Raw genomic sequence first — 27,305 nt, 5'->3', positions numbered from 1 at the left:
CTGTTGTGTTAAGTCCATGCAAGATTGTGCACAGTGGGGATCAGGGAATTTGGCCTTACCTCATTGTAGAGGGATTTTATATATATATATATATATATATATATATATATATATATATATATATATATATATATATATATATACAATTAGTTGGAGGTGTGGAAGGTGCAGCCCCTCCCACATGGAGGTGCAGTGGTGTTTACCCCCTGCAAAAAACATTAGTATTTTGTTGTTGTTATTGTTTTTATTTTCAGTCTTTCAGAATCAATCATTAGCCATTCGATACTTGTGTACTCCGATGGTTTGAAATACACTCATTTTATTTATTTATATATATATATATATATATATATATATATATATATATATATATATTTATGAAGGTATTTTATTACTTACCGCAACTGCAAGATTAAGAGAAGTAATGATTTCTTCTTCTGATCCATATGACATGTCACGTAAAAAGACAGCAGTATTGGGCAGCATATATGATATTGTGTAGTTGTCATTTGCTGTGATGCTGCTTTTTGGATCATCTCGAATTCTGATGAAAAAGTAATAAAATGAAAAGTAATTAAGAGAACAGAGAGAGAAGTATTTAATTTGTAAGCAGTAAAATGACAATATCACATCTTAGGCAAACTGAATTAATTGTCAAGATGTAATATGCATTCAGGTTTAACAGTAACAAGAAATATATAATACATGACAGTTAATGGCAGCATTTTTAATCATAAGAAAAAATAAATGCTTTATTTGCTCCATTAGAGAATGTTTTTCAGCAAGGACTTCTTTAAAATGTATTCTCTGAGACAATGCATTTATTGCAACATTTGCTTTACCTGTTTTTCTTTAACTATTAAGTTAAGACCTGCCAGTACTGTGGGGAACGATAGTGTAAAGCTGTTTGGGTTGACTAGCAAACTATCTTCACAAACTATTATTACATTTTATCTTAAAATTCATTTTAGGATGAAAACAGAAAGCAATGTTGTGATATACAGTAAATTATAGCATTTCTTGTTTGTTAATACTGTATTTATGAGTGTTCATTTTTAATGACAACCCACAACAATAGTATAACAGTTTTGACATTGAGAACAAGGAGTACAGCATTATGCAGAAAGACACACATACACATGCACACACACTCACACACACACACACACACACACACACACACACACATATAGATATATATATATATATATATATATATATATATATATATATATATATATATATATATATATATATATATATATATATATATATATATATACACTATAAGTGCACCCAGATTTGCTAAATTGTTAATAAAGGACGTCAACTTAAAGTAACATATACTACTCCAGTCCTATCAAAAATTTAAAATCATGCTGTGCCCCTTTATGGAGAGCATACTGCACCTAAGTGTACCAGATAATTTGCCAACAAAGCAAGAATAAGGAATGCCCACTACATCAGGAGTAGGTAATAAAAATCTGAAAAGTAATGCAGACCAACTCTTTTAATTATTCCTAATGTAATTTGTCAAGTGCTTGAGCCCACCACATAACCATTAATATCATGTGAATCCAGACATCCCCACAGTGCCACCTGTATGTCAGATTTTGTACTACAGTCATTTATCTTATTTATGCATTGTTTCAGTATTATTTCTGATGTTCGGGTAGAGATCACCATCCCAGGAGAGAACCATTACCACAGTGCCCTGTGTAGTCAGCCATAACATTAAATACATGATAAAGAAATTTATATTGACCATCTATTGTTATGGTCATGCATATAGCCACAGCATGCTGTTACGTTATTCAACAAATGTGCACTTCAACCTCCTTAAAAGAGTTTAGAGTTTTCATTGCAAATGGCATGATTCATTCACAACACTATTTTACATGAATATTATCTCAGTCTACAGTCATTCAGTCTTTTTTAGACCAGCTCCACCTGTTTCTGGAAGTGATACTAGAGACATTTGGTCTTTCAGCCACATAATCCCCACAGTACTAGTTCCAGCATACAGGCTGAGCTGTTGCTATGCCGCATAGACCCTTTGGCTTTTATGGCCAACTCTGTTAGAAATAAATGTACATAATCTCAGCTCTACATGCCCTCTATGCTTTCATGTGTATTTCCTCAAGATATTGTTGTTTCTTCCAACATAAATACATCTGGTAGGTGAATTGGTGACAGATTGTCCATAGGTCTACAAATAATGTGTATTTGTGGTACAGAAGAAATGTCTGGCAATTTTCTTCCTTTCCCTACTTATTTGATGAACTCTATGGACAGTGACGACGCTCATGGAGTCACTATGGGAGCTAGGTATGACTCAGCAGCAACAGATGGATGAAGACAGAGTGAGACTTAGTAATGGATGTCCTAATCAAATAAAATCAAAAATGTCTGCTTTGTCAAAAAAAGAAAGAAATCCATGGAAGTAGGCTTGGGCAAATATGAGCAAACCATTTTCAGAATCAGTGTGTAGCCACATTGGTATATATAAAAAAATAATAATGCCAGTAAAATTTTGGTAAATAATAAAATCAATACATATAAACTGTTTAAGCAATATATATATATATATATATATATAGAGAGAGAGAGAGAGAGGGATATACATAAGTAGACAGATATATGATCTTAACTCATGATGAATTTTCTGCATATATGTGCAATTAAAACAACTGGAATGATCTTCACAATGTATACAATATTACAGTAATATGTTACAAATGTATTTATACATTAAGTGAAGGAATGCGCTTTTAACTCATGGCGATTGTATGTACGTTAAAGTAGAATGTGAGGTCCAGCTTTTCCACATCGCAAATATCTATAAAACAGTGTTGTGCACTCAGATCTTCCTGGTAGACAAAGATAAAAAATAAATAAGCAGAGAAAATCATAAAAGTGAAAATGAAGTGTTTATTGACCATAGGTCATTTACTCCTACCTAAATCACCTTTTAGTAAAAAAAAAAAAAAAAAAAAAAAAAAAAAAAAAAAGGCAAGAGAGTGTCTGCCGAGAGGAGATGCTATAGGGATTTCTTTCACTATAAATGCATAAAGGTGTAAAGGGAACTAGCCATAAGAAGAGGAGGAGGAAAGTAGAGAAACATAAATCAGCTTGATAAACCTCATTATCAGATATTAGACTACCATTAGATTTGGCTAATTGTAACTCTATGGGAGATGGGAAACTATAACAATTCTGACTGATCACCAAGAATAGAAGAAAAAATAAAAACACAGTGAAATTGAACATAAATAACTGTTTAGATAACACATAACACTGGAAAGATTTTAAGGATGACAACCTTTCTACAGAAGACAGAAATGTAAATTATCCCATTTTAATATCTTTCTTAGTGAGTACTGAAGAAAAAAATATATATATTTTCACTTGTGGAAACTGGGTCTTAAGAAAAACAGTACTAAGGTAATTAAAATTAGAAATAAGTATGTTAGAATATAAATCTGACCATTTCATGTAAAATAATTGTCATGCAAATAGCAACGGAGACAGTTACCTCAATTAAGCTTGCAATTAGTTTGTTCAGGAAAAAAAAAATCTGTGGTTAACAAAATGAGGGAACTGTCAAGCTTTTGATAGTATACCAACAGTGACATTTCTAGCAACTGCTGGGGAGCACTACACATCTTCAGTGATAGATATTATATAAAAATAAAGTTGTCCTCCCTCATAGTAACAGTGCGATACTATTAGAAATACTATGTACTACAAAGTCTGCAAAATATGCAGAAAGAAACACATAGCAAAGAAGTGTGAACAGCCTAGAAAAATGTGTTCACTTGACAGCAAAGATATGCTGTAGGCTTCGAAAATATCAGTAACAGATGGCTATGATAATAAAGGCTTGCTGAAATAGCAGGAGAAGATAAATACATACAAAGACTCAATTGTCAGAACTTATCTAACAAACAAAAATGGCTGACAGTGCAAAAAGAGCAATTAGTACCATGTCACAAGACTTCACCCTGGTCTTCTAAGAAACTGATAAGAAAACAAAACTGGTAAGGCCCACAACAGTCTCAACTGGTGTGGTCCACAGTAAAGCCACAGAAATGCCAAAAATGGTTCAGGAGGATTTATCAGAAGAAACAATCCATAAACATAGACTGTATAAAAACAACTGTTGACTATGAACTGAGAGACGTTTGAGGAAGTGCAGTGAATCTGTCAGTAATCCATTTTACAAAGAAAATGTTAATATCTCAACAGTAGTGTCTGGTTGGTTGTATTAATAAATATCACATTAAGTACGAATACAGGTATACAGCATTACAGTCTGTTGTTTGCTGTTTTAACATTCAGTTTCCAAGCACTTGAAGACAAGTTCCTCAATGCCAGGGGTATGAGCATCTTGTAGCCCATGCTGGCAGATGCTCATACTCAAACTCAAATAGAGTTCAGCCAAATGGCTGACTCACACAGCTGCTTACATCAATTGGGACTTCAAGTTGAGGAAGGGGATTTTAGGCTTAGATAGTAAAGAGGACTGTAGTTTTAGGGAACTTAAAAGGACATTAGGTTTAGGGAGTGATATGGGCTTTAGGTTTAGGGAGGGAGAAGGGGATTTTATGTTTAGGGAGTGGCCAGGGACTTTAGGGTTAGGACAACGATGGATGTTTTTAGGGTTAAGATCAGAGTTCTAGTAGGGCTAGATAGTCTTGTGAGGTTATGGGCTGAGAGGGATACTTCGTTAAAGGAGATCAAGTTAGTGGCATAAAGAGCAATTGCCAAAATAAGCGAGTGGTATTGAGGAAGTTTGTTGTAATCAAATGGCAGATAAGTACTTAAACTAAACTCCAACTGCAATAATCCTCAGGGTGTAAATACATACATTCTGATAATTAAGAATGACTTTATTAAGAAAAACTGTAAATAAAGTTTCTGTATAATAACTGAAAAGATAAGAGATACATGGAAGTTTTGCTCAGTTCCTGCCTCTATACAGTTTACTTTGGAGTAAGTATTTTTATTCAAGGAAAGGTTTAGAATTTTGAAAAAAGTTTAAATTTTTAACAAAAGACGGTGGAAATAATAACAAAAGTCTGAGATTTTAAATAAAAATGGACACCATATCTAAAGTGTTGGAAGTAGTAATGCAGAATGTAAAACAAGAAAACTGAATTTTTAATTTACAAAAATTTTTACATGTCAAAATCTGATCTAAAGTTTTGCCTTTCCTCTGTAAAACATAATTAAAATGGAAAGATTAATTATATGACAGGAGTAAAATCAAGAATAAAAGCAAAACCTTTTACAAAGGTTCATTGGTGTATACCATGCTAACAACCACTGGGGCCTTTGTAAGCCTAGTCATGCATCCTTAATGTATCTCACAAGTTTATGTGCTGGCCTTTGTAAGTCTAGACAAGATTCCCAAATGTATCCCTCAAAAGTATTTGCCTAAGAGGTTATTTTAAGGGGTATATGTATGCTAGAGAAAGATTTATAGACTGCCTTTGATCTTTAGAGACATTAGTGCTAGACCCAGGGTATATTTCCAATTTCCCACCAACTTTTCCATGTTTTTCATAGTTATAGCCATGTTAGGGTGGTATTTTTTATTAGAAAGATAAGGCGAAGAATGAAGATTGGTCTTGACTGGTTATGATATGCCAGAGATACTAAAAATGTAATATGATAATATAATTTGAAAAGAATTTTATATACTCTTGGGAGAAAATATTACATTATGGTGAAGTGAATGCATCTGGATTGTGATCAATGTTGTATGTTAAAGAGTTATTATACTAGACAATTTCATAAGGAGAATTTCTTTCCTTCAAAAGATTTAACGCATTTTCAGAAAGAGAAAGTATTACATACATACATATATATATATACAAATATTTCAACCACGGGCATTACTGCCTTTCTAGCTTGCCAATATACCAAAACACTTGTTCCCATAATAAGTGTCCAGGCTGTTCTTAAAAATATCTAAATTAGTAATTGCTTTAATGCAGTTTGGTAGTCTGTTCCATGCATCAGCTACTCTATCAGAGAGCCAATTAGTGCACTTCTCATTCCTATAAAATTGTAATCCAATGTAACTACTGTCTGTTTATTTTACTGTGGAGCTTTTCTCCCCGGGCCTCCACTGAAAATGGACCTACGTCCAGTCGGACACTCCCAGTCAACAAATTTAAATAAATAAATAAAAATAAATAAATATAGAATATTCTACATAGAGTTGTCTGATGTTTCTCTAGTATTTTTTGATAACTCCAAACATTCACAGAGGTAGTTTCTATAAATGCCCTATATACTTGAATAATATCTCCTCTTAGATATCTGTAAGAGACACTGTACAAGTTCCGATATTTTATTCTTTCATAATAACTTAAATGTTCACATCCATGGATGCCCTTGTTATATTTCCACTGCACTTTTTCCAGTTTGCTCATGTTTGTTTTCTTATAAGGTTTCCATATTGTTATTCCATACTCAAGGTTGGGTCTAATGTAACCAACAAACAATGGCTTCATCATTCTTGATTTTCTAGACTTTATAAATCTTTTTTACAGCCTATAGTTCTATAACTATCATTAACCAATTGGTTAATATGATTAGAAAAACTCATAGCTGAATCTACTCATATACCTAGGTGCTTAAATGAGTCTACAGTTTCAATCACTGAATGCTGTATTAAATATTCACCTTTCAATTTGTGTCTCCCAAATCTCATATGCTTAGTTTTTGATGTATTTATCAGCATATTATACAGTGGATATAAAAAGTTTACAAACCCCAGTTAAAATGGCAGGTTTTTGTGATATAAAAAATGAGACCACAATATATCATTTCAAAACTTTTCCCACCTTTAGTGTGACCTATAACCCGTACAATTCAATTGAAAAACAAATCTGTTAGGGGGAAAAATATAAAAAATACAATATGTGAAATATGCTGGACACACCCTTAAACTAATACTTTGTTGTGTATGCACACCCTTAAACTAATATTTTGTTGAAGCAGATTTTGATTTAATTATAGCATTCAGTCTTGGGTAGGAATCTATCAGCATGGCACATCTTGACTTGGCAATATTTGCCCACTCTTTCTTGCAAAAGCTCTCCAAATCTGCCACATTGCAAGGATATTTCTTGTGCATAGCCCTCTTCAGGTCACCAAACAGATTTTATATTGGACTTAGGTCTGGGCTCTGGCTGGGCCATTCCAAAACTTTAATCTTCTTCTGGTGAAGCCATTCTTTTGTTGATTTGGATATATGCTTGGGGTCATTGTCATGTTGAAAGGTGAAATTCCTCTTCATCTTCATCTTTCTAGCAGATGGCTGAAGGTTTTGTTCCAAAAGAGACTGTATTTGGAAATGTTCATAGTTCTCTCCACCTTGGCTAAAGCCCCAGTTCCAGCTGAAGAAAAGCAACCCAAAGCATGATACTGCCACCACCATGCTTCACCATGGGAATGGTGTTCTTTTGGTGATGTGAAGTGTTGTTTTTGCACCAAACGTATCCTTTGGAATTGTGGCCAGCAAGTTCAACCTTGGTTTCATCAGACCATAGTACATTTTCCCACATGCTTTTGGGAGACTTGATTATTGTTTTGCAAATTTTAGCTGGGCCTGGCTGTTTTTCTGTGTAAGAAAAAGCTTCCATCTTGCAACCTTACCCCATAGTCCAGACATATGGAGAATATGGGAGATTGTTGTCACATGTAGTACACAACCAGTACTTGCCAGAAATTCCTGCAGCTCCTTCAGTGTTGCCATAGGTCTCTTGACAGCCTCCCTGACCAGTTTTTGTCTTTTCTTTTCATCAATTTTGGGGGGATGTCCAGTTCTTTGCAACCTCACTGTTGTCCCATATTTTCTCCACTTTTTGATGACTGTCTTCACTGTGTTCCATGGTATATCCAATGCTGTGGAATTTTGTTTGTACCCTTCATCTGACTGATACTCTTCAGCAATGAGATCCCTTTGATGCCTTGTAAGTTCTCTACGAACCATGGCTTTTGCTGTAGCAGGCAACTGAGTAAATGTCAGAAAAATCCTACTGGGACAGCTGAACTTTATTTGGGGTTAATCAGAGTCTCTTTAATTGATGACAGGTGTGTACCTAAGAAGACTGAATGCTGTAATTAAATCAAAAAGTGTAAGGGTGTGCACACACAACAAAGTATTAGTTTAAGGGTGTGCACACTTATGCAACCAGCGTATTGTAAGTTTTTTATTTTTTATATTTTTTTCCCCTAACAGATTTGTTTTTTTTTTTTTCAATTTAATTGTACAGGTTATATGTCACATTAAAGGTGGGAACAACTTTGAAATGATTTATTGTGTTCTCATGTTTTTACATCACAAAAACCTGACATTTTAACAGGGGTGTGTAAACTTTTTATATTCACTGTAGGATTGAAATTCATGAGCAAGAGATCCCTCAAATACAAGAGAAGGTTTACAGAAAACAGAATTGAAGGCATATATAAACATCTCTAAAACATCTGACATAATCATAATCACTCACCATCATCGTCATCTTCTACATGGGGTCAGGGTGCTGTGTCAGCTTTTGCCATCTCTTTTTATTCAATGCCACTCTCCTACCTCCTATGTCACTCATGGCTAACTGTTGCTAATCTTCTCTCCCACAATCCATCTACCTTTTTGCTAGATGCCCTCATTTTCTCTTGCCTTCTTCTAACCTCTCCCAAATCTTCTTCATCAGATTTTCTGCTTTTGTGTGCATATGCCTGAATCACCATAATCTATTGTCTTTAACCTTTTCTGCAATTGGAGCTACTTTGGCTTCTGCTCTTATGTCCTGATTTCTTCATCTGTCTCACAGTGTATATCCCACCACCAGTCTCAGATACTTCATCTCCATCACTAGCTTCCTCAGCTGCTTTGACATTAATGTCCGTGTTTCTGTACCATACAGCAGTACGAGTAGCACCACTGTTTAGTCCACCTTACTTTTCAGCTACTTCATTATTCTTCTGTCATATACTACCCCTGACATTCTGTGCTAGTTAGCTGCAGCCCTTCTGTCTCTAGCTTTGACCTCTTCATTCAGATTACCCTTCTCCTCAACCACCCTTTTCAGATGCTTGAAACTGTTACCCGTCTAACTATTTTACCTTCCATCTCAATTCTCCGCTTGGTCTGATTTCCCCATGTGCTGTCATTACAGCTGTCTTAATTGTATTAAGTTTCATCCCACTTGCCTTCAGTTTTGCAGTCCATTACGCTAGCCTTTGTTGATGTTCTTGCTCAGAGTCTGCCTGTAATGCTATATCTTCTGCTTACAGCAACTTTGTTAATCTGTCCCCTCTGACCTGTTTGCTAATGTAGTCCATCAATAGTACGAACAGCATGGGGCTCAGAGCTGAACTTTGATGCACACCCACTCCCAGTGGAAACCCCTATGTGACAGTCATCTGACATTGTTGCATAACATTTTCCATTTCTAAATATATTAAAATAAAATGTTTACAATTAGTGATCTTGATTATTTTACCAAGATAGGATGGGGGGATTCACTTATGTACTTTAGGAAGACCCAGTGTGACATTTATACTGACTAGGGAAATTTGTTCAGGACAGTTAGAAAATTTCCATTCTCTTTCATGTCCAGATATGGGTAAAAGGAAGTGAGAGAATCTATGTGACAAAGAGAGAAGAACCACATAGAAATGGAAAGTGCTGACAAGACAGAGCCAAATATTACCTCAGAGGCAGAAACTGCTGATGTACTCATCACTGCATTGGTCAGTCTGTTGACACTTTAATGAAATTTAATTTACAACAACATATTTATGATTTATAATCATAACAGGAGTGTGCTGTTATAAGGGAGACTGCAGATGAAGTGATGGAAGATTCTATTGATTCTTTGGTGAAAATATGAAAGCAAACAGAGAAGAAGGTTGTTTATCTCTGCTGCAAACTACCCCTGGGAGACATAAGCAATTTTCATATTGCACTAGTCAGTTTTGCATGATGGGTAGCCATGTAGTGGGTGGTGGCAAGTCAGCCACATGGAGTGTGAAGATGGAAAGCTGGGAAATACTATGTCCTGCATAATATGCAAATGATAGTATAATGACATGGAAGTGAGCAATATTAGGCAATGACAGATGCAATTGAGGGTAAACAATATAACTGAGTGATTTAGAAGATGTTTATATTTCATGAGGAAAGATGCTATTGTCAGAGCTGCTAAGTGCAGCAAAACCTTGAAATCGCTAGAGACAGACCACAGAAATGTGCACAGGGTTCCTAATACATTAGTCAGAATGTATATGCAAGAATGCATCATTGCTAGCCATGGAGGTGCACATTGTTATCCTTGTGTCTGTGTCTATCATACCATATGGCATTATTTTTTCCAGTGATGATAAAGTTGCTAAACACAACATTTTTACATTTCCAACTACAGCCGCCTTCCCATTGACTTATGTTTTTTTCAAATTATTTGAGAAGGGATTTAAATGTATTCCAGTTGGCAAATCCAACATCACTGACACAATATTGGAATTAAAATTATATTTAAGGAAATTAAACCTCAAGCTTATACACAAAAATGTGAATGAAATGGTAAATACACAGGTTTTTAAGAAAAAAAAGTCTGTACAATCTCCCTCTCCACAAAACCATTGTTCTCTTTGAAAATTTTTGTGTAAAGGAGTTGTATAAGATTTCAAAAGAAAGGCATGGAAGTTTCTTGAACCTTACACTTGAAGAGCGACATCTACTAGATCTATAAGACAGTCTTATGGCAGACAGATCTGTCAGAATAATGAAACCCGATAAGGGTTGGGGGGGATTGTTATTACTAATCAAATTAATTAAGTCAGCAAATATTTTGTATGTTACAAGATGACTCAACATATTCTGTAGTTTCTAAAAACAAAAAAAAAATTACATATATGACAGTAGATATTTATTTATAAGACACTTTGTTGCAAGATCTAATTATGCTGGACGTGTTTGATTGTTTTTTAAACAAATATCCTGTGATACCAGCTCTATTTAGCATACTAACAATACAGAAATACCTACTGAATCCTCCATACAGATTAATTGTGTCAGCCCAGGTGTCTAAGACATACCCTTTAGCAGTGTATATTGACAGGAAGGTTAAAAATATTTTAAGTCAATTCCTCCACATTTTGAAGGATTCTTGGAGTTTTTATTTCAGGAAATTAACTCCTGACCTAGGTATAGATGTTGCTCATTTTCTTACATAAGATGTCATTGATCCTTTTTCTAGTATTCAACACCAGGTGGGATGAGAATATTTTCGTGAAGCTCTTATTGATTATCAGGTGATAGATACAAAAGAATTAAGTCTCGTTACAGATTTGATGGAAATGATATTAGATAACAATTTTGTTTTGTTTTGGTTTTTTTTTTTTGAAGGGGAATTTTATAAGCAGGTTAGAGTTGTGGTTATGGGGGCAGCATGTGTCCCTTTATACTCAAATTTAGTTATGTTAACTTGCAAAAAATAAACAACTATTGTCTTCACCCTTTACAAACAGTTGGGATCTTTATTGCCATTATTTGGGTGACATGTTTATATGTTTATTACTACACCTCTCTTGCCCTCATCTACCTTTCCCTGTTTTCTAATTTCATCACTTTATTCTTCCTTTTTTTCCTATGATAAAGTATATTTCTTGCATCTCTCTTCTATTGATCTTTTTCTCATTCTGTTACTGGGCTCCACTTTACACCTAATTCTGTATCTAACACTTATGGTAACTTAATATGTTTTGACTATATATCTCTGTTACCAAGATTGTTTTATTTATTTATTTTATTTATTTATTCCAGTTTGATTACCGGGGAGGTCCACTGGGCTTGAGGGCCCGTTTTCAGTGGAGGCCCTGGGAGAAAAGCTCCACAGAACAAAGTTTATTAACATGAAAATTTCAAAGGTAGTTTGTAATACAAACAATGGGTTTCTTCAACAAGAATAAGACAAAAACAATTACAATTCTTTGTTCAGAAAAAAAAATAAAAACAAGCTTATAGCATAATAGCTAGAGTTTACTATTTAGTTACATATACGAATCAACGGTTGAGAGTGAGGTTAGGAAGGAAAAAAAAAGGTTAGCCTGGAGTGAAGGGGGAGGAGGGCTTGAGAGGTATGGGTGGAAGAGTGCAGTTGCATTTCCTGTTTAGGTAGAGGTAGGAATGAAGTTGAATTTTGCTTTCTTTCATGTATCATTGAAAACTTAATGTTTCTTCTGTATATTAATATTGTGCATTTTTAATTTCTGTCTTGATTATTTTTTTACTTCACTGTAATGTTTTGTTTATTGTGTTGGAGCTTTTTTCCTCAGGTCTCTGCTGAAAAAGGGCCTTTGGCCCAGCCAGACTAACCCGGCTAACAAAAGACAGATAAATAAAATAAACCTGGAAGGATGACATATCCAAAATTAATGATTTTGTGGACCATATTTCTAATAGTGGTAACTTTTTAAGGTTCACAAACATTTTTTTACAGCAGACAGCGCATTACCTAGATGTTAAGATTGAAATAAAGAGGGAAATATTTGTCTCCTCCATTTATAGGAAGAATATTTTCTCCAATTGTTATTTACACTACACAAGTAGCCTTTCAAGGTTTTGCAAGAAAAAAATGAGTTAAAGCACAGTATATCAGAGCAGCCAGGATAGTTTCTAATGATGATGACTTTAAGGTGGAGCTGAATTTTATGATTGCAATGTTTTTAGAAAGGGGTTACCCTAGGAATCTACTACTACACTTTACAGGCATTCTCGCCTATGGAATGGTTTTTGAAAATTTGTGTTTTGTATTTTGAAAAAAGTTCCCTTTGATGTTAGGGTGGACAGCCAGAAAACAAAATAGAATACAAAGAATTAATTTGGCAGATCAAATTGGATGCACCCCAGGCAAAATGATTGTATTTCAATGCTTCCTGTTTAAAAGATAAGATCAGCAAAGTTGTTAAAAAAATTAACCCCTCTGAACTGTTCAATACCCTCTTTTTAACACATTTTAACGTATTTTAAACGTTTATTTTAGTTATTCATTATATTTCTGGTTTTCTACCTAATTATTATCAGTATAATCAGTGCTTTTTTGTAATCAAAAGAGTAGTGGTATGCATACACTATGTTTGTGTCAACACCCCCACCCCACTCAGCCCCCCATGCAGCCATTCCAGTGTCCCATTACTTAGTTATATCTTCCCAGTTGCCATAAACATTATTCAAAACTCTCAGTGTGCATACTGTTTTCTGCTTTACTTCTACAATGATTACAGACATTTGGATTTAATTTAAAACTTTTATTTCACATTTTATAGCACAAACACTGATAGATATTTGCTAAAGAAAGCAATATAGTCTCACAATGAAAACAGAATTAGGATTAAAACGTCTCTGCCTTTGAAACTCACATTCACTGAAGCAGCATTGAAACCCACATTCAAAGAAAATGCATCTGGCCCGTGGCGATTTAAGTTTACCTTTGTCCTGTTTTCAAATCATAGGCCCCTTGCACACATTTTTAGGATCATGCAATTCTTTGATTTGCCTTTCTCATTGTATTTAATTATAATATATAATAATTAAATATATCCCTCGTATAATACAGCACCACTTGTTACAGCATATTTTAAATTTATAGTTTTGAACATTTCCCAGTAAGCAATGAAGCAAAACATATGAACCAATAATGACAAAACTGCCCAGTTCAGAACATTTCAACCATAAAGGCCACTCAAACTTCTGTCATTACAATCTGCCAGTATCAATCAATATGCACAATCTCTGCAGAAGTAAAAGTGATTGGAATAATTCCACATTAAAGGGGTCTGTAATTAACACCGACATCAAACCCAAACTCCATACCAAACTATTTGGAATAAGTATTGATGTTGAACTAAAATCTAATAGTCATATCCAGCAATGTATCAAAAATACCCACCAGAAACTCGGACTTCTCTAATGCAACCAGAAATTTCTGTCACCTTCTTCCAAACCTTCCCTTGCTCAGTCCCTTCTTCTACCCTGACTTCTCAATGCTGCCCCTGTCCTTACTAATGCTCAAACTTCACTGATTACTAAATTAGAAAAAACATTTCACAAAATAGCCAGGTTTGCCTCTAATCTCCCTTATAAATTCCACCACTGTCTTGCCCTTAAATCACTCCAGTGACCAGAATTCTCTAAACAACTACCTTTACCCCAAACTTCACATTACACACTCTATCCAGAATGACCTCTCTTTCTGACCTTCCATTTCCAATCTAGTCTCCTACTATAACCCCCATCGTCACCTTCCTACTTCCAGCAAACATGTCCTTGACATATACAAACCCAGTAAAAATATAGTCCCCTCTACAAATCCTCTGTTGCACATGCTTGGAACTCACAACCTCAAAACGTAAGAAGCATTCATCAAAAGCACCTATTCAAAAAAGAACTTACAATTTTTCTTCAGAGTACATGTTCCTGCCCTTGTCTAACCCCCACTTGATCTAGTCTCTTTTCTTCTCAACTTTAACTCCTTTTCCCTATTATCCTCTTACTTCCTTGGGCTTACCTCATAGACCGTTATACCTCCCTCTCCCCTCACTTCCATAGCATATATATTCATATATATATTTATTGAAAAAATTGATTAAATGGTTTATCTATTTGTATGTACTTCATGTGTGATATTCTGTAGACCTGCCAATTGTTATTTAACATACTCTGTGCACAGATGGCTCTAACTGTTGATTTTCTTATTATGTTTCCTGGTGGTTTTAATTTTTTACTCTTATTTTTATTTTTGATTTAATTTTTATTGTAAAAATATGTAACACTTCTGGAGCTTTTCTCCTGGGCTGTCCAATGAAAATGGGCCCCTGGTCAGTTGGACTAATCCGGTTAACCAATGTTAATAAATATAACAAAATAAATAAATAAATAATGAAAAAGTTGCTGCTAGCAAACAACTTTATATTTCCATGTTTTATCTACAAATTCAGTGCCTGGTGCCCTTGAAGAATAAATTGCCTATGTTACATTAAAAACATGGTAAGCTGTTAATATTGCAATAGGGAATGGATGGCAAACTGAAAACAGGTTCAGAATTACTAGGCCTCTCACCCAAAGGAGGACATACTTAGGACTCTAGCACTCCACCCCTTAAAATAGAAGACAGTATCAGCAATCCATCTGCATGCTGTGGGAGTAGAACTCACAGCCTTCTGCATCAAGGCACAAGTATGCTACCTGTTATGCTACTGTTTTAAGATTCTATACCATAATAGTGATACCATTTGCTAAACAAAATAATTGTACATTGTAAACAGACTTAGCATGAGTAGCTTCTTTTCCCTTGAAGCTCGTAATTCCTTGAAAATGCACTTGAAACTAAATTCCTTAAAAAATGCACCTGAAGCACACCTCCATGAAAAATGCAGCTTGGTACATGGGGTAGAGGATTCAGGCTTTTGTTTCCTGTGGCTAAGATACAGGATTTGAGCCTCAACAATTACTAACCATCTGCTAACCCTAACTACAGCATTATACTCTACATTCTTTTCCCCTTACACACACACACACACACACACACACACACACACACACACACACACACACACACACACGCACACACGCACACACGCACACACGCACACCATACCTCTTAACCTCTTAGTGCAAGAAATCTGGACAAAGCCTGTCATAATGGGGGGGACAAAGGTCAATAACTAGGGACACATTTTAAATATTGCTCTTATAAACTTAATAAGTTGCTAGAATACCAGGATTTGTGTTAGAATGCATTTTCTGAAGAATATTAAGTCTGAAACTCAAATGCGTGTCCATTATTTAGTAACTTTAATCCTTAGATCATCCCAATGATTTGTCAAAAAAAGATAATTTTTATGAGGAACAGACCAAATATATAAGGCAAAAATCTGGACAATTTGTGAAAGATCTGTACAGTTGAGAGGTATGACATACACTTACATCCCCTACCTCCCTCTTATACCCCCATACCTCTTAACCTCCTAAAGCAAGAAATCTGGACAAAGCCACAAATGATAGGGACAAAGGCCCAAAAGTAGGGATACCTTTTAAATATTGCTCTTACAAACTAAGAAAGTTGACAGAACAACAAGTTTTGCATTAGTATGAATTTTCTGAAAGATATGAAGTCTAAAGCTCAAATGTCTGCCATTTTTTTCTAACTTCAGTCCTCAATGATTTGCCAGAAAAACACAATTTTATGAGAAACAGACCAAAAATATGAGGCAAATATGTGCACATTCTGCAAAAATCTCGACAATTAAGAGGTATGATCCCTCCATCTCCCTCTTACACACACCTACATACACACACACACACCCCTACCTCCCTCTTAGACTCACACACAGGTCAATATCACTTTATCGAAGTGACACTTCAGTGAACGGCATTTCATCGGAAATGCTGGTCATAGAATTCCACTCATGACCTCTACACATCCCGCTAATTATATATACCAACTCTGAGATTATACTACAGTGAGGAAAGGGCAAATTTCCCAATCCTCACTGTATCACAATCTCAGTATGAACAGTTTCAATGTAAGTGCAATGAATATGCTGTTCGCTGAACTGATTGAGACCCTTCACACACACACCCCTACCACCCACTTATGCACACACACGCGCGCGCACACACACACACACACACACACACACACACACACACACACACACACACACACACACATGATTGGAACCTCTGCAAACTGACACACAGCCTCTCAGAACCTCTGCAAACTACCTGCTTGAGAACCAGTAAATCTATCTCTGCTGCAAACGTGCAAAATAAAGAAATTTATCAAAATGCTGCTGCACTTATGCCTTCTCAGGAACCTGCTGCTATATGCATGTAAAGTAAAGGAATGAATTGGAACCTCACAAAATGCAAAGTGTAAAGAAATACATTAAAATGGTATTTCACATTTATGCCTACTTGATAACTTCTGCAAACTGCCTGCTTGGAAACCTGTAAATCCATTGCTCCCAGTGAAAATTAAATCTTGGGAATGGCTGGCAGCTCACAAATTCTGACTTGCTCCTAGCAAAGTAAAGAAATATTATCTCACGTAACATAACTGCTTTTTACACACACACACTCCTACCTACCTGCTTCTTACACTCACACACACAGGCACACACACACACACACAGGCACACACACACACACACACACACACACACACACACACACACACACACACACACACACACACACACACACACACACACACACACACACACACACATATCTACCTCTCACTTATCCAGCTATTGTCCACAATCCAAACTTCATCAGGAATTCAAATTCCACACATGCAGAAGAGGATGACATAAAAATCAGTCACATAGATGCAACAGGTCATCTGTGCAACTGGGCACAAAGGGCATTCTTAAAGAAGAACACCCTTTAAAAGAAAATGTAATTCTTTTTTTATTTAAAAGAAAATTAATCTCCAGCCAGTGGGCCCCCTCACAGCCAGCAAGTGCAGTCGATGCCACTACCAGTTGTCATGGCCAAGGTCCTGGTACGCTGTACCAGTGCATACCATCCTAAGAAAGCCCTGAGTATAATATGTATTAAATATACATTAATCAGGATCAGCGTAATAAAAACAACACTTAAAACAAAACAAAAGAAAAAGAAAATGCTGCAGCGGGAACCCCAAATGAATCTTTTATTTAGCACTTTCATTTCATATACTAGGAAATTCTTCAGAATCAAAATTAGAATGAAAGCACTAAGTAAAAGATTCATTTGGGGGTTCTGGCACAGCATTTTTTTTGTTTTATGTATTAAATATAATGTTTTTTGATGAATTTGTTCCACTTGATTGTTTATTGGCACGGCATTTATTTTGTTTTATGTATTAAATGTAATGTTTTTTGATGAATTTGTTCCACTTGATTGTTTATTGGCACAGCATTTATTTTGTTTTATGTATTAAATATAATGTTTTTTTGAAGAATTTGTTCCACTTAATTGATTGTTTATTTAATTAGACAGTCATTTTGTTTGGTTGATGACATGTATTTATAGAGTTCTTCTATTAATGGCTTCATTCTGATGAAATCCTAAGTGTTTGGATGAAAGCACTCAATCTTTTACTTTTTTTGCATTATTTTATTAAAGTCATTGCATTTTAATGAAAATTTAATTTATTACAATTACTATTGCTGTACGCTGCTACAGGTTTCAGTGGGGATGACATAGACCTTTTAGAGTTACTACCATTGAGAATTCTACCTACATGATCCTTTCACTGACAAATAACATACATGGCGGGTGTATCCCAGACATATGGCTCAGAGATACTCCACCAACTCCTCTATACCACACTACAGCATGTGGGGGGTATATATGTCATTTCCGTGTATTGTAGAGAAGACAGGCAACACCGCACAGACATTTTATAACATAACACAGTTTCCTGAGGTACTGAAAGTCATTGAGTCCAGTCACATTGCAATAAAGAATCCACCAGGGAGCAAAGAGAACACTGTAGTGACCCAAAGGGTTTCCACTCCATCATTTACTTTGTGGTCTACAACGCATAAGATGTATTACACAATAATTCAACAGACCACCCTGGCTGTGTTCACAATTCCCACATTTGGCACATGTATAATTTATGTCACTGGTTTGTATGAGGTGATTTCCCACAGGGCCATCTTATTGGTTTTTCCCTTTTAACACTTTCTTCTAGATTCTATCCACTATCACTTCTACTGTCTCTTATCCCTGCCCAATATATTTAAAGTGTACCAGCAACCTTATTGCATCTGTGCAAGTAATCCTAGCAATATGCCTACAATAAATACAACTATCCAAGCTAAGTTAGTACTCTTAGTCACACTTTTACCAGTCCTCACATCCACCTATCTACTCACCTCCATTGAAAAGGTGAAATACTTCCATTTCAACTACTCTCCTAAACAAACAGCTATTTATATTTCTACCCCTTCTCACCTTCAATTATATATAACATCTACTCCCTGCTACCTACTATCCAAATACCATTGCCTCACACATATCAAATTCCATAACTCCATTGTAAGGAAATTAAAGTACCCAACTAGCTACATGTATAACCCAGTAAAAGCTCCAACCTTAAAAGATGGTGACATCCACCCCAACCCAGGCCCGATCAATACTTCCACACTAACATCTCACAGCAACACTCTCTCCACCCTACCTACCTTGACCAGTCTCTCCAACTCCTTAGTAATAGGACATCTTAATATCCGTAGTATCAACAACAAAGTTGCCCATCTCCATGCCCCTCTTGATATTCATTCCTTTGATATCTTCTGTCTTACGGAAACTTGGTTAAAACCGGGAAGTTAGGACATTGAAATAACTCCCCCGGGTTATAATATATTGAGACTTGACTGGACAAAATGTAAGGGTGGAGGTGTAGCCCTCCTATTTAAAACTGGATTACAGATTTCCTCATTATCCTTTGCCCCCCCCCCCCAAGATAGTAAAGCAGAAGTCCTTATCTCTAGGCTTCAACTCAATACTAGTAAATCCCTAAACATCATCTGCATCTACCTACCTCCTAGTAATAATACCACCACAACAGAGGATATTCTTAGCTGGGATCTACTAATCTCCCACAAGAAACAATTATACTAGGTGACTTCAATACAGACTGGAAGTGTGTCAATACTGACAACCCTTCCTCACATATTAATCTTCATGGATTCAGTCAAACTATTACCACCACTACAAGAATTAACAAACCAAACAAAAAAAGAGAGTGTCTTAGATTGGATACTTATTAACAGACAACAACAAACTTATAAAGTAGGAACTTTGCCTGATGATGTAAGTGACCACATTTTAACTTACATTATAAGACAAAAGAAAGACATTCCTAACTCACGCAGGTACAGGATCTCATGGTCCAATAAACACTTTAACTCTGAATGCTTCCAAATGGAACTTAATGTCCTTAACTGGAACCCTCTAAATTCTCTCCCACTTGAAGAGGCTGTTAAATATTTTAACTCAAAATTCTTAACAATTCTAGATGAACATGCACCCAAATGGTCTATTAGAATGAAGTCTAAAACAGCCCCCTGGCTGTCAAAAGACACTAGGCAAAAGATATTGCTTAGGAATAAATCCTGGGCTAAATTGAGAGCTGCCAGATCTATCCCTGAGCAAGAAAACTTTAGAAAGCTAAGAAATATCACAAAAAAAGCCATACTCACAGATAAAAAGAACTACTATTGTAAACTCCAGCAAACTCACCATAACAATCCTCAAAAGTTTTGGTCAGGGATTAATACACTTCTTCACCCTGGCCACTCTAGCACACCAACTCCACAAGGAACTGATAATAATACTCCCCAGGAAACTGTCAATGCCCTCAATTCCTTTTTTACTGACACCATACAATCCCTAGCCCGTCAACTATCTACAGACAATTCTAGTCTCCCTATTTCCTTACCTGGTACTCTACCAACCTTCCAACTACAACCCATCCCTACTTCTTACATCCAAAAAATCATCCAAAAGCTTAAGCCATGTACTCCCTCTGCAGACCAATTACCCCCAGAATACCTGCAAAAAGCAGCTAAATCAGTTGCATACCCTATTTCCATCCTTATCAATAGAACTCTAACTGAGGGAATCATCCCAGACATCTGGAAAATCTCACACATAATCCCCTTACATAAAGGTGGTAAATCTAATGATTTTTCCAATTACAGGCCCATAGCTCTCTTATCTCCCTTAGCAAAGGTTATGGAAAAATGTATTCACCATCAGCTAATAAACCACTTTACCAAACACAACATTTTAGCTAACTGCCAACATGGTTTTAGACCATTTCATAGAACCACCACAGCTCTCCTTTCGTTCACCAACTCTATCAACCATAACCGTAATAACAATTGCCTCACTTCAGCACTCTTTACTGACATATCAAAAGCTCTTGACATGGTAAACTACCCCTTACTCATAAAGACCCTTGAATCCCTCTCTCTAGACACCAAGGCTATCTGCTAGTTCAAGTCCTACCTTAACAACAGGCAACAAGCAGTTCTCTGGGAAAACAAACTATCTTCCCACCTGCCCGTCTCCCTTGGGGTCCCTCAGGGCTCTATTCTAGGACCTCTTCTCTTCTCTTTGTTCATCAATGACCTCCACTCAGCAATCCCTCAAGCCACCTTCATACAATATACAGACAATTCTACACTCATCTGTTCTGCCAACTCCACATCTGAACTACATTCCCTAATCCAAAAAGTATTCAGCACAGTAGAGACTTGGTTCTTGAAACATTGTCTCATTTTGAATGCCAAAAAGACCAAACTCTTACTCTTCACACCTTCCAGTAAGCCCTCCCCCATTAACTTCACAATTAAATCCAACAATGACACCATTATAGCCCCAGAGTCTACCACCAAACTGCTAGGTATCACAACTGATAACAACCTCACCTTCGATAACCATATTAACAATACCATTAAAACAGTAAATAGAAAGATGGGCTCCTTATATAGAATAAAACCCTTCTTAACTCCAGCATCCTGAACTACAATTGCCCACTCCCATTTAATTTCAATTCGTCTATATGCTTCAACCATATATACTAACCTAAAAAAAAGTAATCTGGTCAAACTAGCTAACTCCTATAATAATATAGCCAGATTTGCCACTGGAAACCCTTTTAGAACACACCATTGTCAGAACATACAGTAGCTAGACTGGTTAGAATTAAACATTTTGATACTATCCCAACTTACCATGGTTCATAAGATATTTTACCAACCTAACAACACCCCTATACTTTCCGACCTTATTACTCCTTATAGGAATCTCAACTCCTTATGATCCTCTAGTAAACTTCTTGCTAGCACAAGCAAGTCAAACAACTTGGCAGGGGACACCTTGTTCTCCAATACTGCAGGAAAAAAATGGAATCTTCTGCCACCAGATCTAACTTTACAACCCTCTCTGCAGCTCTTTAAACAAAGGCTCAAAAAACATCTTAAAACTCGCTGGGTTTGTCCCTGTTGCAACCCTGAATAATTCCTTTGCTCTCTCTACTGCTATCTCTGTACTGCCTCCTCATACCAATCTTTAGTACTTTACCCCTTCAGAAGTAGTATTTATCTCTAGTAAATTAAACTACCTATGTTAGTAATGTAATTCCTCTGAATGTACTGATCTTATCTCATATATCCTTTCTGCACAGTGACTAGCTTATTCTGTATGTCTATAGGACATTAATGTCAGTTTTTCCTCTCATTAATACTCGTGACTAAGTATTCTTAACATGTGAGACTAAGCTGCGCGAAGGAGGAGCTGGATAAGATGCCAGTAGAGGAAATGGCTGAATAGTATGAATTTGCCAGACTGACATGGGCCTAGTATGCTGTGGCAGTGGAAGTGGAGACAGCATCTAGTTTATAACTATGGGCCAGGAGAACAGGCAGTACATATAGCATTAAAAACACCCTTTGACATGGCAAGCTAGCTTTACCTTACTCTCAAACACACACACACACACACACACACATACATATATATATATATATATATATATATATATATATATATATATACCAGCTCCACAGCTGCAAAACACTGGAGAAAGGAGAAACTCCACAATGAAGTGCAAAACAGTCTTGATTAAGAACTTATTTATATATGCATATCAATAAACCATTAATTTGTACTGACATTAATATTACCAAGTTTGAGGTGTTGTAGTAATCCATACAATACTAAGACATTAATTCATATGCATAAATTAAGAAGCATTATTTCAACTGTCATCAATACCTTCTCTAAGAATATAGTCCTTAATTAGTGAGTACTGCAAAAACATGAAGTGGTTGTTTCAAAAGTAAATAAATAAATGTTTAATCATTTCATTGAATAAAATGCTATATTTACAAAGCACTTATGAGTTATTCTTGTCTTCCTTGCTCTCTTTCTCTGCCCCTTTTGTGTTACTTTTTCCACAGGTTCATGAATCCCAGGAGCAGCTTAGCCACATGGCTCCCAGGTGAGGGAGTGCTCACTATCTCCTACTGCCTATGCAAGGACATCTTCACAAGGTAGGGGCAGTGGCTCAACCCCTGGACGCTCCCTGGTATAAGGCAGCCTCGAAAGCTATGCACATCACAAGTTCAAGGCCTGATTCAGGCAGCAGTTGAGCAGGCAGTGGGCAGGTACCTGTGCATGATTGACAGCCTCCTCCAGCAGACATAAGGCTCACTGACCCAGTCAGCTCTGACCGTCACGCCATTGCCGGCCTCCAACTCCATGCCAACAAGGACCTCCCCCTCCCAAAATGCATCAGAGAGGGGGAATAATTGAGGTTGTCTGCACTGCTGTATGACCTGCTCTTCACACGTATTCCCTCTCTTCTTTTTGGTCTGCCCGACATCTCAATGACTTGTGTTCCCTACCAGCATTAGCCTCTCTGTGTTGTCTGTCTTATGTTTTATAAAATCCTAAACTGTTCTTAACCATCTTTCCTACAGCCGCTTTTCTTACTTCTTGTCAAACTTTCCACTCATATAAAAAGTTGGAAAAATGGGGTGTTCATCCCCCACAAAACTAGAGTGTCCTTCTCTCCCACCTTCGAAAGCACAACTCTCTTCGTGCCTTCATTCTGTTTGCCCATTGTCTCCCCTCTCCCTCATTTCAGATTTCCTATCTTCCCCTTTCCCAACCTTATAAAAAACAAGCAGAACGTCCACATAATGATGCCCTTAGATTCAATAAATAAAATCTTACATCTGTTTGAGTTTACTGCTGGAGTGCTGCACTGAGCATCTCTATTTTATTTACTTTGAATTTGTTTTCCGGGAAAGTCCGACTAGACACAGGTCCATTTTGAGCAAAGACCTGGGGAGAAAAGCTCCAGATAAAAATATATAAATTAACCAGGAAGGAATAAACAACACTTAGACTATGGTTAGCAAGTTATAACATAGTAAATGCCCCTAGATAACACATATCAGTCAAGACAAAATGTTCAGAGCATAATATCTTATAGTACATAGTAAAAGCAATATACATTCCTAACAATATTATTGATGATACTACAGTAATCCCACTTAGATGAGTCATCACTCATTACAGTATTATAAATAGGGTACATAATATGCTGCACTCATTGTGGTGGTGTGGGCTGCTGAAGTTAGTCAGGAACCGTTAGTAAGTAAAAGGGGTGAAACAGCATAACAGATGAGATGTTGTGACTTGTCAAGTTGTTACTAAGTAAAGGGGAGAAGCTTCATAACTGAGTACTGAGCACTATGATATTGAAAAGAACCCCCTAAAAAATCTTGAGAGATCTATGAAAGCACACATATGATACCATACAGGAAAAGTAGCTAAAATAGATCTTGGCATTACATGCGTACAGCTTCCACTACTCATAATTACAACAGTTTTAATCTCTTTTACACTGCTGAAGATAAATTAATCTCTTGCGGTCATTTGAGCATATTACTTGGATGTTTCATAATTAGCACTGTACATTCACTCTTAGCTATTTTGCTTGTAGGCATAGTGGGGCTCTTCACTGATTGTTCTTGTTGATATGCAAATTGCTGACTATGAACACCCCCCTTTTAATATATGTAACAAAATGCTGAATAAACATGTTTGTGTGTGTCAGTCTGCTTATCTGGTTGGCAGGATTGATGGCTGGCTGTGTTTGTGTGCTATGTTTTGTATCTTCTGGCAGGTCCGCATGATCAGGTAATTGATAAAAAAAAAAAACTTGCACTGCTGCATTGTATGATTTCAGCCATCACAAACATTGATCTTGTGGACCACTGTCTTCAAGATTATGTCTTACAGAAGTAATGGAATATCCCCTCTCCATAACCGATGTCTCATGGCTTTTGAAGTACTTCTAGCAGTATGTCATTCTATAACTTATTAAAGGTGACCAGCATTTGAGGTCCATATCCTCTGGATGACATGTAGACACCCGTGGGAACAAGAGATTAAGGTGTCGTCTGCTGACTACTGTGGATGGCAGGTCACCAATCACTTGCAGTGGGTTGCTAAATGAATACAGAACAGTACATGCCTGGACAAGGATAGGGATGCAGCTGTTGCCATAGACATCCCATGCTATGGATTGCAGACTACTCCAGTGAAATCCCAGAACAGTGGAAGGGACATACAGTAGAGATTTAAATGTGTACAGTGGGGGTTAAGTGCCACATGCAGGGCCACTGTGAAATATAGATGAAGGGAGTACTTCAATGGCACTTAATGGCATCATGGATAGGGACCAGCTGTGTACAAGATGTGACAGTGGGCTATTATGACATGTTGGATTTACACATGTAGGGGCTATGACAAGTCTCCCATAATATGTACTCACAACATGCATTTCTAGACATACAGGGTGGTGTAGGTATAAGCAGTCCTTATAGTTGGCCGTCTTTCTTCACCCATGGTGTAGATATTTAGCAATGCTTTTTATATATAGATCATACACAGGTATAAGTTGCAAGAAATTGTATTACAGATTAATTTATTTACCTATACTCTGTCTCAAAACAAGGTTCACATATAATACACAACAGAGACATACCCCCAGATTTACTTATTGCCGTATAACCTAAATAATAACATTTAAATGTGAACTGGAGTACTGCATTAAATGCACATGTGAAGTGTCAGTGTCATAATGAATAAGGCACTAGTAAGCAGGTATAAGCACAAATAAGCAGTAGTAAGCGTGTTTAAGTGCATTTGCATGGGGGTAAGCATTGCCTACACAGATTAAGCAAAGTAGAAGCTAACTGAGTGTAAGAAACTGTAACTGGAGGTTAGCAGTGTTTACCTTTGCGCAAACCCTCTCAAACCCGCTCACAACTGCTTAAAAGTGCCTTAATCACTCTGTATCCAATGGCCCTTGTTCTGCCCAGCAACAAAATAAATAGCCTTAGCAAGGCTCAAACCAAGGACCCTACACACCATACACAAAGTGATTTCCCACTAAGCCATGACAGATACAAAGAGATTTGATGTTTTCAGAAACATATCATCTAGTCCAGTCATGCAACAGTACAGAGAATGTATACCAACATCTGGATGTATGTGTGTGTACCTATATTAATATCTAAACAGGTAAAACATATCTAGATATGTATATATATATATATATATATATCTATATATATATATATATATATATATATATATATATATATATATATATATATATATTACTTTCTAAAACGTTATGCATATATATCAATATATATGCACATATATACATGCATGTGCCTAAATCGACACATATATGTGTCTACACCTATATGTCTACATATACACAAGCACGTTACATATGTGTACACAGATATATATCTATGTAGGTGTATACGGACATTGTTTTATATATATATATTATCAGATATATAAATCTATATAGATATATATGGCCATACATCTGTAGATAGCAATGGCAGATTAACAAATACACATATGTCCACATGCACCATTAATGGGGTTGAGAGGCCCCACACACTATACGTCTTATACGAATAGGCATCCCACCGACAGCCAAACATGTGGCTGGCCTTGATGTCACATGTATCGGTATGGCTTTGCACCCCAGCCTCTCGGCTAATTTACATCTGTTATCCCTGTATGTTTGACATTGTGATATATAGTAGGGCCACCATGAAAGAAATAAACAAAACCCCCTCTACATGTGTCACACACTTCCCACAAAATCCGAGTTACAAACACATACCTGCCATGTCTGGGAGTTGAACCAGTACCTAACTAGTTTATTACACTGCAGCACTATGCAGTTACAGTATGCGCCATGGACATTACTGAAGTACTTCTTCCCCATTTCACATTGAATGACATCAGCAGGCTTATGAAAGAGGGCCATTTAAACTGCACTGTGAGTGACTAGCCTAAAATCCATTGCTCCCTACTCAGACAGTGAGACACACACAAAACATCCACAACCAACATGTGTGGGTATTGAACCCCTGCCCAAGGCCTATAGCACACTTCAGTATGTAGCAGTTATAGGTCGCACCACAGGGATTACTGCAGACCTTGCTCCACAAAGTTGTATTTCACAATGAATGATGTCAGCATGATTGCCAAAGTAGGGCATTTGAAATGTACTGCAAGTAAGTAGCCTATAATGCATTCCTCCATACACAGACATTGTAACACACACAAAACATCTAGAACTGCCATGCATGGAGATGGAACCCTACCACAGTTC

At 36.5% G+C, this 27,305-nt stretch overlaps 1 protein-coding gene across 1 annotated transcript in view; it reads right to left on the bottom strand.

Moving 5' to 3' along the window:
- CD36 (CD36 molecule) overlaps window positions 1–27,305 on the bottom strand; it is a 524,084-nt gene that overhangs the window by 416,250 nt on the left and 80,529 nt on the right. The window contains exon 4 of the mRNA XM_044087262.1: window positions 400–544. Within this exon, the coding sequence (XP_043943197.1) occupies window positions 400–544 (145 nt within the window). The remainder of the gene's footprint in view (window positions 1–399; window positions 545–27,305) is intronic.

Source organism: Protopterus annectens, chromosome 11.part0, assembly GCF_019279795.1.
Source record: "Protopterus annectens isolate FY-2018-M chromosome 11.part0, PAN1.0, whole genome shotgun sequence".
Lineage (NCBI taxonomy): Eukaryota > Metazoa > Chordata > Ceratodontiformes > Protopteridae > Protopterus > Protopterus annectens.
Note: the sequence above shows the minus strand (reverse complement) of the source record. Positions and strands in the feature narration are given on the sequence as shown.